We start from the raw sequence: 12,048 nt of genomic DNA on the forward strand, positions 1-12,048 counted from the left end.
AACCCCTATCATCCATGTACCTATCCAAAGTCCTCTTAAATGTTGAAAATGAGCTTGCATGCACTATTTGTGCTGGTAACTCATTCCACAATCTCATGACCATCTGAGTGAAGCTGTATCTCCTCATGTTCCCCTTTAACTTTTCACCTTTCACCTTTAACCCATGACCTCCAGTTGTAGTCCCGCCCAACCTCAGTGGAATAGCCTGCCTGCATTTACCCTATCTATACCCCTCATAATTTTGTATAACTCTTTAAAATCTCCTCTCAATCTTCTACATTTTAAGGAATAAAATTATAACCTATTCTATCTTTCTTTATAATGCATGTCCTCCAGACCTGGCATCATCCTCGTAAATTTTCTTTGTACTCTTTCAAAGCTATTTAAATCTTTCCTGTAGGTAGGTGACCAAAACTACACACAAAATTCCAAATAAGGTCTCACCAATGTCTTAAACAATACCAACATAACATCCTATCTCCTGTACTCAATACCTTGATTTGTGAAAAGATGTGAAAGATTACCATGTTTATAAAACATCATCTACCTTATTCTGTGAAAGTAGGGGATGTTGATAGAGTGGCTAGTCAAGCATGTTTGGACCCTAGCTTCATAAATAGAGACACAACATACAGAAGCAGTGAAGTAATACTCAACCAATAGAAAAGAGTTAGCTGGGGTTTCCATGACTGATCACCATATTTTAAGAAGGATGCTGAGAAGCTTTACTAAATTGGTTACAATGACTATTTTCAGCCAGTTTTCAAGGTAAAACTAGTGAGGCTGAGGATGTTCTCCTTGGTGCAGTGAAGATTGAGGGGAGGTTTGAAAGACATGGACGTATTTAAAGAGAAGAGTTCCAATCAGTAGATAACGTAAGGACCAGGGCACCCAATGTTAAAGTCTTGAGAAACTGGCACAAGAGAAGGTGATGGTTTTTTTAATGACGTGTGCGGTTATGACCTGCCAGTGGAAGCTTTCCAAAGGGAATCAAATGGGCAATTGAGGGTAAGTAATTTGCAAGACAGTGGGAAAAGTCTGGATGAATGAGCCTGATGGAATTATTCATCATGGATTCAATGATTCTGTGGCTCTTTCTTAACAGTTTTTCGTGGAAAAATCCTTGGGAAGAAGATTGTGGGTTCAGAGACTCGATACGATGTACAAGTCAAGGAAACATACAAGAACCAGTACCCAATAGTTCACAGAGAATATGTCTGGGTGCCAAACACATGTGACTGTCCTTACATTCTAGAGAAGCGAGAGTACATCATGATGGCAAGGAGACACGTGAACTTTGAGCAGACACTGAACCGAATCCTTCTGGAACACAACAGCTTTGTGAGACTTTGGCAGCCCAGGGAAGACATGCTGATGCGAGACATGGACAAGTACTGCCAACGGTACTCCTAAGGGAATGTTTGCCATGACAAGGAATTTAAAACCCAATGCTTATATATGAAAAGAGTTCTCGACACTGTGTAAGGAAACTATATAATTTCATCAAATACATTTAACCAGCCATTCGAAGCCTATGTTATGCATCACTTCCTAAATCAACAATAGCAGTCACTGGAGGATGTTATGCGATGATGTTTCTATGGGCCAAGGCAAAAATGTGTTGCACTGAATTATTAGAAATGAGTTATTATAGCTGCCTTATCCTGGCCCAACTGAAGTGAAACAAAGCAAGTCTTCACATTGGAAGGAGCAGACAGACAACTTTTGAAGTTGATATACTGTTAATTCTGAACATGTTCTGACACCAGGAATGTTCTCTATGATGAACCTTTGCACCATTACACACAAGATTGTCTATAATCACATGAGATTCTGCAGATGCTGGAAATCCAGGGCAACACACACAAATTGCTGGAAGAACTCAGCAGCCCAGCAGATTGTCTGTAATGGCAGAAGCTATATATTCAAGGGAGCACAACAACAGTAACATTGTTGAATCTCAAATTAATGCACTTAATTGTTGCACCCCAGGTATTCAACACGTCCAATCTCTGAAAGATGCTTCTATCTTTGGACAGCTTTTCGGTATTTTCTTTAAATATCACTGGTCAACAGAATACCTGGCATATTCTGAATTTTGGGTGATGAATTGTATGCCTGGTCCAATCCCCTTATTACAACTATTTAAGTTCATGTATTCTCTGTCTCACTAGTAAAATGAGGCTCATCACTTTTCATGGTACTTTACGTATCTAAGCATCAAAGACTTTTAAGAAAACATTTTGTTGTTCACTCTGATATTAAAATTGTCAGATATTAATTATCTTCAATCATTTCACCTCTGTTTTTCATGTATATTCACCTATTGAAGACATATTTGATATCATCTACAAACAAGGACTATGAAAGTACTAAACAGATTCTATTATTTTATATAACGTATCTTTCACAACAAAATCAAAGACCTGCATCTATGCATGTCTCTAATGGAAACTTAACAAGGGATTCAAAAGTTGTGAATTAAAATAACCATGAAAGAAATAATTTGTGGCAACTGTAGAAAATACTTATTTAGTAATTATTTATGTTTCTTCATAAAGTATTTAATTCTTAACCAGAATTGGATACATTCAGGGCTTGGCAAAGCAGGTGAGTCTTGTGCTTATGTGTGAGTTGTGCAAGGGGGTTGATGGAAACAGAGAACAATGACTGCCAAGGAACAGCGAGGATATGAAGAGCTTTAGAACAAAGTATATGAAAAATATTGTGCTATTTAAAAGGAAAGAATAAATAGGACAGCAAAGATAACATTAATAATTCAATGGCTCAGAGATTGAGTTTTAACTTGAAAAAAGGTGTGTAAACCAGGTGAATGCTGGCAGATAAGTGGAAAAGAATGATTGAAGAAATAACAAAGGGCGTCAAGTTTATTGATATATCTAGAGAAGCATCTAAAGTGACCTGGTGAACACCACCTGACAATCTTGATTAGTTCCTGATGATGGGAGGAGATCTCTATTTACACCAAGGACTCTATGTAGCAAAATTCTACAGCTGAACTTCAACTTCTAATAAAGGTTGGGTGTGTAAGACCTTCATATATTGTTCTTGAGAAAATAAGAGTCATAAGGTTATATGGCAAGCAAACAGGCCCTTCAGCCTGCTGAATCCATGTTGGCTATCAATCACTCATTTGCACTACTCCTTTACTAATTTTTCCCCACATATAGTCTAAGCAGCTGAGCCAAGCTCAATCCATTTCTATGTTCTACTCTGTCCTATATCACTGCAAGAGGAAGTTAGCATTTGTTTTTTATTCTATGAGCTGTCAGAAATCTGATCCGAAAGTTAACAGGTTTGATTGGTGTCAAGGCAAATCTCATGAGACATTAACTCTCAAATCTTGAGTTGTTTTGAGTTCCCTCTGCTCTGTTTGTACACTCTCTACTGTGATCTCCTTGATCAAGTTTGAGTTTTTGACTTAGTTTGACAAGTTTGACTTAAAGAATTTGAGAATATCGCATACATTGGTTTAATTTGATTTGAATTAATAAGGCAGTAACAGAAAGTATCTCCTTGGCCATTAATAACAGAAAGCACCACTGCCAACCCAGAAAGCACAAAATCTTCTTCAAAGCTGAAGACAAACCAAGGTCTCAGCCCAGATCACGAGCTGGCTTGCTCACCATAGTGTCTGACTGGCAACTGAAACTCATTCTTGGCAAACAACTAAAATTCCCCGACTTCATTGCATCATCATCCCTGAGGCCTGACACGGTCGTTCTGGCCGGAACCTTGAAGCAGGTGGTCATGCTAGAACTGACAGTTCCTTGGGAAGACTGGATTGAGGAGGCGCTTGAACGTAAGAAAGCCAGATACCAGGAGCTGGTAGAGCAGTGCCAGTGACAGGGGTGGAGGGCATGATCAGAGCCTATATAGGTGGGCTGTAGAGATTTTGCTTAACTGCTCACTGAGCAGATCCTACTCTCTCCTTAGCATTACAAGGCCTGCAAAGAAAAGAGCCTCTAGGACCATCACAGAGGCTGCCTAGCAAACCTCCAAATGGCTATGCATCAAGAGGTGTGACTCATGGACCAATGTTGCTGGAACACAAGCCAGGGTCTGATCTACTGTGGCTGGGATGCTTGGGTGAGAGTGTCTGATGTTGAAAGACCCGAAACACCCAATGACTCCAGGTAACATCACTGATGATGTGTCCCAGCATCATTTAACCTCACTGTGTCTATGAATTTAGGACTAAATAATGATAAGATCAAAATAACAGCAAGAAATTTGACCTTGGGCTTGTACAATAACCATGCACTTACAGTTCATGTTGAACTTCTGAAGTTCTGTTCCATTGATGTCAGTGTAGGATTCATCCTGAATCGTATGAGATTTAGTGCTTGTAATGTAACTAAGGATGAATTTCTCCTTCCAAGGGTGGTTTGGAAAATATGAAGGAACTGCATTCATTGTGGTCTCTATAAGAGGAATGTGCATTTAAAGTAAAACAATCAAAAAAGGATTCCGAACCAACCAGATTCTCTGAAAGAAACATACATTGATGCACTCTACTGTTACTGCCATAAGTCTCTTTCAACATTTGCACTTCTTTCTGTGCCAAGGTAACATGATGCTATTTGTTCTGCAGCATTTTAAGGTGGGGCGTTAAACGTTCGCGAGACAGAGAGAGTTAACATCCATCCAGTGAACCCAAATCAGAAGATTATAGTTTCTTCATGACAACATCCATCCACAAATCATTTGAAGTCGTTCAGCTTTTCTCATTGAAATATTACTTCCCTTGGGAATATTTTAGCTTCCGACTCATTTCTGCGAGAATCTCTGCAGGCTCTTATCAGTGGATTTCATTTATTAACACAATGCTGTAATCTAACATCAATTAATTCCATGTATAGAGATTAATGAGGAATATTTTTAGCTCTCAGTGAAAATATATAAAACTATCTAAGCTGCCAATAATAACAGATGATTCATTAAAATATACAGTATCCTTTTTGAAGTAATTGTTGGATATTCAACATGTGTAAATAAAAATGGCAATAGTTTGGGTAGTAGGCTGAGGAATAGTACAGTATTTTCTATTAAAACTTGCATTTATATAGATAGTTTCAGAAAATCCACACACTTTTGAAGTGCTATAGGATAGTACGCTCAGTGGACCGTTTGTGTACAGGAGCTTCCACAAAAGCAGTAAAATCAAATAATTTATCAATCTTTGTGATGTTGGGTGAAAGCATTAATGTACCATAGATCCTATAAACAAGATGTAGCAGTTCACTTAATCAAATCATAAGCTACACATGAAATATTATGTTTGCTTAATGTACTCTGGGATAAATTCCAAGACATGAGGATTAAGATTTAAGATAAGATTAGCTTTATTTGCTAAATATATAGTGAAATGCACCATTTGTGGCAATGACCAACACGGTCCAAAGATGCGCTAGGGACTGCTGCAGGCGTCGACTTGCTTCCAGCACCAACATAGCATGCCTACTACTTACAAACTCTGAAATTTTTGAAATGTGTGAGGAAACCTATGCAGTTTCAGGAAGAATCTACAAACTCCTTACAGATAGCAATGGAAATTGAATCTCGATCTTCTTCTGATTGCTGGCACTGTAAAGCTTCACACTAACTTCACACACTAATTCTACCATGTTGCTCAATGTAGTGGTAGAATGAGGAGTGGGGTGCAGAATAAAGATTCCTTGATCCATGGCATAAAAAAGTTTGGGAATCCCTACTGTAAACCCAAAAGACCATCATGTGAGTGTTAATAGTGAGTGATTCAGAAGTATTTTTGGAATTTTCATAAGAATAATAAGCAAAAAAACTATTTCAATTAGTGATAGAATCATATAGCACAAAATAGGTCTTTCAGCCCAACGTCCATACCAACCATGGTGGCCATCTAAGCTAGCCCCACTTGTCTGCATTTGACTCACATCCCTCCAGGTAGCTGTCCAAATCTCTTTTAAATATTGTTATTGTACCTCCTCAATCTTTCCTAACCATGTAGCTGACCAATGGTTATTGTACCTGCTTCAACTACTTCCTCTGGCAGCTTGTTCCACATACTGTATGTACTGCCTCCATGTGATAAAATTACCCCTCAGGCTCCTATTAAATCATTCCCCGCTCACCTTAAACATGACCTAGTTCTTGATTTCCCAAACCTTGGGTAAAGACTGAACATATTTACTCCATCTATGCCCCTCATGATTTTATGTTCTTATGTAAGGTCACTCCTCAGTCTCCTAATCTACAAAAAAATGAAGTCCTACCTGTCCAAATGCTCCCGATAACTCAGTTATCCATGTAAATCTTTTCTGCACTCTTACCAGCTAAACAGCATCTTTCTAAAAGCAGGATGACAAAACTGAATGCACCCTCAACAACATCCAGTGTAACTGCAACATAACATCCTCGCCTCCATAATCAATTGCCTGAATGAAAAAAAAAACCCTCCTCAGCACCCTGTCTAACTGTGACACCACTTCCAAGGAACTACAGTATGTATTTGTGCTCCTAAGTGCCTCTGTTCCACCAGTGTTTCCTGTGAGGATCCCACACTGGCTTGACTTCCCAAACACCTCACACCTATATGAACTAAATTTTATTTGACACTTCATAGCCCACTTACCCAGCTGATCAAGATCCCACTATAATTCTTAATAGCATTATTAACAGTGTGCAATGTGATGGATGTTCACTATCCAGGGCCGAGTTGTGTGTGTGTGGGGGGGGGGGGGGGAATACAGTTTTTTGCCAAGCTCAGCTTTCTAACACAACAGCTGACTCTTCCAGGGGTCAAAGAGTTGTTTGTGAGTAGGTTAAGCTCCCAACTATTACTCCTTGTTCAAATTTCTGCCATAACAAGTACCAGTGTTCAGTTCTTAATGTAAATTGCAAGCAATAATCAAACTGAAGTTAAAGTGACAGCTTTGCAAACAAACAGCACAATCTTTGAAGCATGGGATGCTGCCCCACAGTACAGGGCTGACTGCCCAAGAAATGCAGTGGAAGAAAATGGGGTTATGTTAACTGAGCCTGCATCAAACCAGACTTAGGCTAAGTTGTTTAGTTCAAGGAAGCTTGCAGACCAGACTGATACTATCACATAGCACATCAAGTAGCTCATCTATTAATAGTTGGGAGATTTGAGTAATCAGAGAGTGAACCCTCACAGCATTAGTTTTTGTTAATTTGGGATCTCTGAACCCAGAAGCTCTTAGACCATCTGTGTGAATTAGAAAGAAAAAAGTATCTATTAAAAAAAAAATCACATGCGTGTGAAGTCATCAAGTAGAAAAATAGAATAAATATAGGAGAGGAGTCAGGCTTGTTAGGAATGGTCAAGGAGCAACAAGAAGAATTACAGGAAAAACAAGATGGGAATAATCCATTCCTCTGCCTTCGACTTGTGCTACGGATAACTCGTTCATCTGCAACTTGTTGGTATGTCTTTTAGCATATGGAAATTATGCCTGTGTTTTGGAAATCCTTTGTGTTTTAGAAATCACTTGTAATTTGGAAATCATTTACAAGATAGAAATCCTGTGTGAGTTCAAAATGTGTTTTAAGAATTTTGTCTACATTTAAATGTGTTTCACTAAAAATAAATGGACTATGATTAAACTACATTAGCTGGAAGTATTTCCTCTTTAGTAGGGAGTGGGGGGACCCAGTTCTCAAATAGTGAGCATTGGCCACTAAAAAACACTAAGGAGGATAAACAGGAAAGTGATCTAGCCTTTGAAAAGTAGGTGGTTACAGTACAACCTCCTTTTATTGGGAATATCCGTAGCTATCTATATTAGATAAGGCTTAAGATTTTCCTTTGAGTTTAGAACTTTGAGGAGCACAAACCAAAACGATCACAATGATACCTCCTGTTTTAGTCCATGTTGAGAATATATATAACTCTCTCCTGACAGGGAGATGTGCTTATGCAAGCAGACCTGTCATGATGTTGACTGTCCTACCAGAATAAACGGCAAGAGAATACACCATTGCTTTTCAATTTTTTTAACACAACAGAGCTGATGCATGAGATTAAGAGCACAGCTTCTTCAAAGAGTTTTTCTGCGCAGCGGGACAGAGCAGCAATTTCAGCTCTTCACTGGTTAGTATAACTCTGTTTGTTTCGTCTATCATACCGCAAGGATCGTCACCTTGTCGTGGTGGAGGGGCACGTGAGTTTCTGAAATCCAGAGAGCAAAGCAATCTGGATCTTAATCCCCCAGTAGCATCATCTGGAGTGGTAAGGTCTAGAGGGAGTTCCAGACAAAGAGCGATCCAGCCAAAACCTCAGTGGTGGAGCTGGTGGAAGATGATGACACAGCACATTGACAGTGAATGCAGAGGAAGGCTGCAGTAGTGAAGAGTCCCCAGCTGTCTTGCATTTCATGCCACTGGACCTTGAGCCCGATCTGTCAAGGACCTTGTGGTGGCTGCCCAGGCATCAGCCTCCCCACGTTAAACAAAGTCACACACAGGTATTCTCCATTAGGGCAATAACCCCTCGGGTGAATATCCTGAGTGATTGCACTACTATTATAATGCATCATCTTGTAACCTGCTTATTTTGTGCCTGGAGTTGACAATGACTGTTTTATTTTTTCCTTTGGGTTTCGTTCCTGGTCGCTATGTTGTGAGCTGTAAAATGACTCAGCAACATGAGCTTCATGTGCAATATTGTCACTGGAGCTGAGACTCCCTGATAGCCATTTATTTGCTGAACCAAACCTCACTTGCACTTAGTCATCTGAACTCAGATCGGTGGCTCTCTGCATTTCCCCAAAAGTGAGGGCCATGCCTGTGAGAACATAGGCAATGCCAGTAGATGTTAGGCTGCTCATCAGGCTCCATCATTCACACTTTAAAGTTTAAAGTGCAGATTTCACTGTAAGTTTATTATCAAAGTGCATTTATGTCACCATATACAACCCTGAGATTCCCTTTCTTGTAGTCATGTGCAGAAAGTACAAGAAACACAATAGAATCAACTTTGTCAATGAAGAGCTTCCTGAAGTATGCATCTTCACAGACCAGATGTTCCACAGTTGCGTGCAGTGCTATTGAAACAACAACTGCAGTTGACTTGTTGTGACAGTAGGCAAATTGGAGCAGGTCTAAGTCACTTCTCGGGCAGGAGCTCATCTGTTTCATCACCAATCTCTCATTACCAAGCACTTCACCTTTTTGGATGTTAATGTTGCTGGACTAGAGTCATTGAGGCAGGTTACAGCACTCTTCACAGGCACCAGTATAATTGAAGCAGGCGAGTATCTCAGACTGTCGAAGTGAGAGGTTAAAGATATCGGTGACCCATCCAGCCAGTTGAGCAGCACAGTTCTTTAGCCTTTGGCCAGGTACCCATTCTGGGCCGAATGCTTTACATGGATTCACCCTCCTGAAAGATGCTCTCACACCGTCCTCAAAGACTGAAATCACAGGGTCATCAGGAGCTGTGGGAGTTTGTGAAAGTGTCTCCATGTGTTAATCATCAAAGTTAACAAAAAAGGTATTGAGCTCATCTGGGAGTGAAGCCTTGTTGTCACCTGCGTCACCTGGTTTCACTTTGTAAGCGGTGACAGCATTCAAGCCCTAACATAGTGGATGAACGTCCTTCAGTGATTCAAGTTTGGTCTGGTGGACTGGACTGAACTCAAAGTTGCATCTTCAAATCTGGATGCCAATGTCGCAGTTGATACTGAGCTCATTAAAACCTGTGTCGATGATTGTGAGCCTATGAAAGCTTGCTGTACGTTCCCAAACCAAAAGCCATGGATGAACCAGGAATGTCCATCATCTGCTGTGGGCTAGATATGTGCCATTTGTCTGATGACCCAGGTCCACACAAGAAAACAAGGTATGACTTGCAGAGGGCTATTTCAAGAGCAAAGAAACAATTCTGAGCAAGGTTGGAGGCGACATTGGATGCACGTCAACTCTGGCCAATACCTCTAACAAAGCGAAACCCAATGGCATAAATGGCTGCAATGCTTCACTACCAGGTGAGCTCAATGCCCTATATGCTTGCTTTGAAAGGGAGAATATAACTACAGCTGTGAAGATCCCTATTGCACCCGGTGACCTTGTAACCTCTGTCTTGGAGGCCAAAGTCAAGCTGTCTTTCAGGAGGGTGAATCCTCACAAGGCAACAGGCCCCGATGGAGTACCTGGTGAGGCTCCGAAAATTTGTGCCAACCAACTGGCAGGAGTATTCAAGGACATTTTCAGCCTCTCACTGCTATGGGCAGAAGTTCCCACCTGCTTCAAAAGGGCAACAATTATGCTAGTGCTCAAGAAAAGTAGTGTGACCTGTCTTAATATCTATCATCCAGTAGCACTCACATTTATGGTGATGAAATGCTTTGAGCAGTTGGTCATAACTAGAATCAACTCCTGCCTCAGCAATGACCTGGATCCACTGTAGTTTGCCTATCATCACAATAGATCCACGGCAGGCACAATCTCAATGGCAGAGATGTAGATGAGAGAATGTACAGAAGCGAAATATACCAGCTAGTTGAGTGATGTCACAGCAACAACCTTGCACTCAATGCCTGTAAGACCAAAGAGCTGATTGTGGACTTCAGGAAGGGTAGGACCAGGGAACACGAGCCAATTATCAGAAGTGGAGAGAGCAAGCAAGTCCCTGGGTGTCAAGATCTCTGAGGATCTAACCTGGTCCCAACATATCGATGCAGCTATAAAGAAGGCAAGACAGTGACTATACTTCATTAGGAGTTTGAGGAGATTTGGTTTGTCACCTAAAGCACTCAGAAACTTCTATAGATGTACCATGGAGAGCATTCTGACTGGCTGCATCACTATCTGGTATGGGGTGGGGGTGGGGGATACTGCACACAATCAAAAGAAGATACAGAATGTTGTAAAATAAGTCAGCTCCATCTTGGGTACTAGCTTCTGTAGTAAGGCAGCATCCATTATTAAGGACCCCCATCACCCAGGACATGTCCTGTTCTCACTGTTGCTATCAGGAAGTACCAAAGCCTGAAGCCACACACTCAGCAATTAAGAACTGCTTCTTCCCCTTTGCCATTCAATTCCTAAATGGACATTGAACCTGTGAAAACCACCTCACTTTTATCTATTAATTCTATTTTTGCAATATTTTTAATTTAACTATTTCATATGCATATGTAATTGATTACTTAATTATTTTTTCAATATTATCATGTTTGCATTGTATTGCTGCCGCTAAATTAAGAAATTTCTCAGCTAATGCCCGTGATATTAAACCTGATTCTGAAATCTCTTTACTTCACTTGCAAATGCCTTCCACTTGTCAGGTTTAAGTATTTGTACTGAGCCTACTTCTGAAAGTGCCCTTTGTCTTTGGAGCGAATCCAATCCCAGCCTTTCACGCCCCTGTCACAGTACTGGCCAGCATGCCCTGAAAATGAATGGGACTGGTCAGAGTTCCCGTGCAGCCATTTGAAACCATATGCAACATTTTGAAGGCAAAATGAATGGAGAATGTAAATTGGGCACTGTTGACATTTGTTGCAGTCGTAGAGTTTTATCAGTGGAAAAATAACAGTAATAATATCCAGGATTGAGCTTTGTGGATATCCTTTATCAGTTTTTTTTCTTTTTCAAAATTGATAATTTCAGGCCTTATATGTGTCTAATGCAAACTTCATATTTGATTTGCCCATTATGGTCCCATAATGTTAATCTAGCAAGCCAGACAGTGGTAAAAATAATGCCTTACCACCCTCCCCAGAGCAGTTAAGAATGAGCTATAAAAGTGCTTCATTTACATTCAATGCCTATATCCTGACAGTGAACTAATACCAGGTTTGCTAAATCACGCTGAATATATTTTCACATTAAGAAAGGCCAGAGGTACTCAAAGGCTAACATCAACTCGTGAACCCGATCTCAGTGAAAATCAGTTCTTCTAGCAGATGGAGCACAAGGAGGTGGCAAGACGCAAAGATGCCTTTTTACATCCCAGCACCCCTCCAGCTAGAGAGAGATTTGAATTCTGCCTTGCTGAGCAGCTGTCAGAGGAAGACGATT

The 12,048-nt window shown here is 40.4% G+C and overlaps 1 protein-coding gene across 1 annotated transcript in view; it reads left to right on the plus strand.

Moving 5' to 3' along the window:
• Positions 1–7,632, plus strand: part of adamtsl5 (ADAMTS like 5) — a 168,824-nt gene extending 161,192 nt beyond the window's left edge. The window contains exon 14 of the mRNA XM_073068317.1: positions 1,106–7,632. Coding sequence (XP_072924418.1) covers positions 1,106–1,413 — 308 coding nt within the window. The 3' untranslated portion in view covers positions 1,414–7,632. The remainder of the gene's footprint in view (positions 1–1,105) is intronic.
• Positions 7,633–12,048: the final 4,416 nt, after the last annotated feature.

This window comes from Hemitrygon akajei, chromosome 16 (assembly GCF_048418815.1).
Source record: "Hemitrygon akajei chromosome 16, sHemAka1.3, whole genome shotgun sequence".
NCBI classification, from domain to species: domain Eukaryota; kingdom Metazoa; phylum Chordata; class Chondrichthyes; order Myliobatiformes; family Dasyatidae; genus Hemitrygon; species Hemitrygon akajei.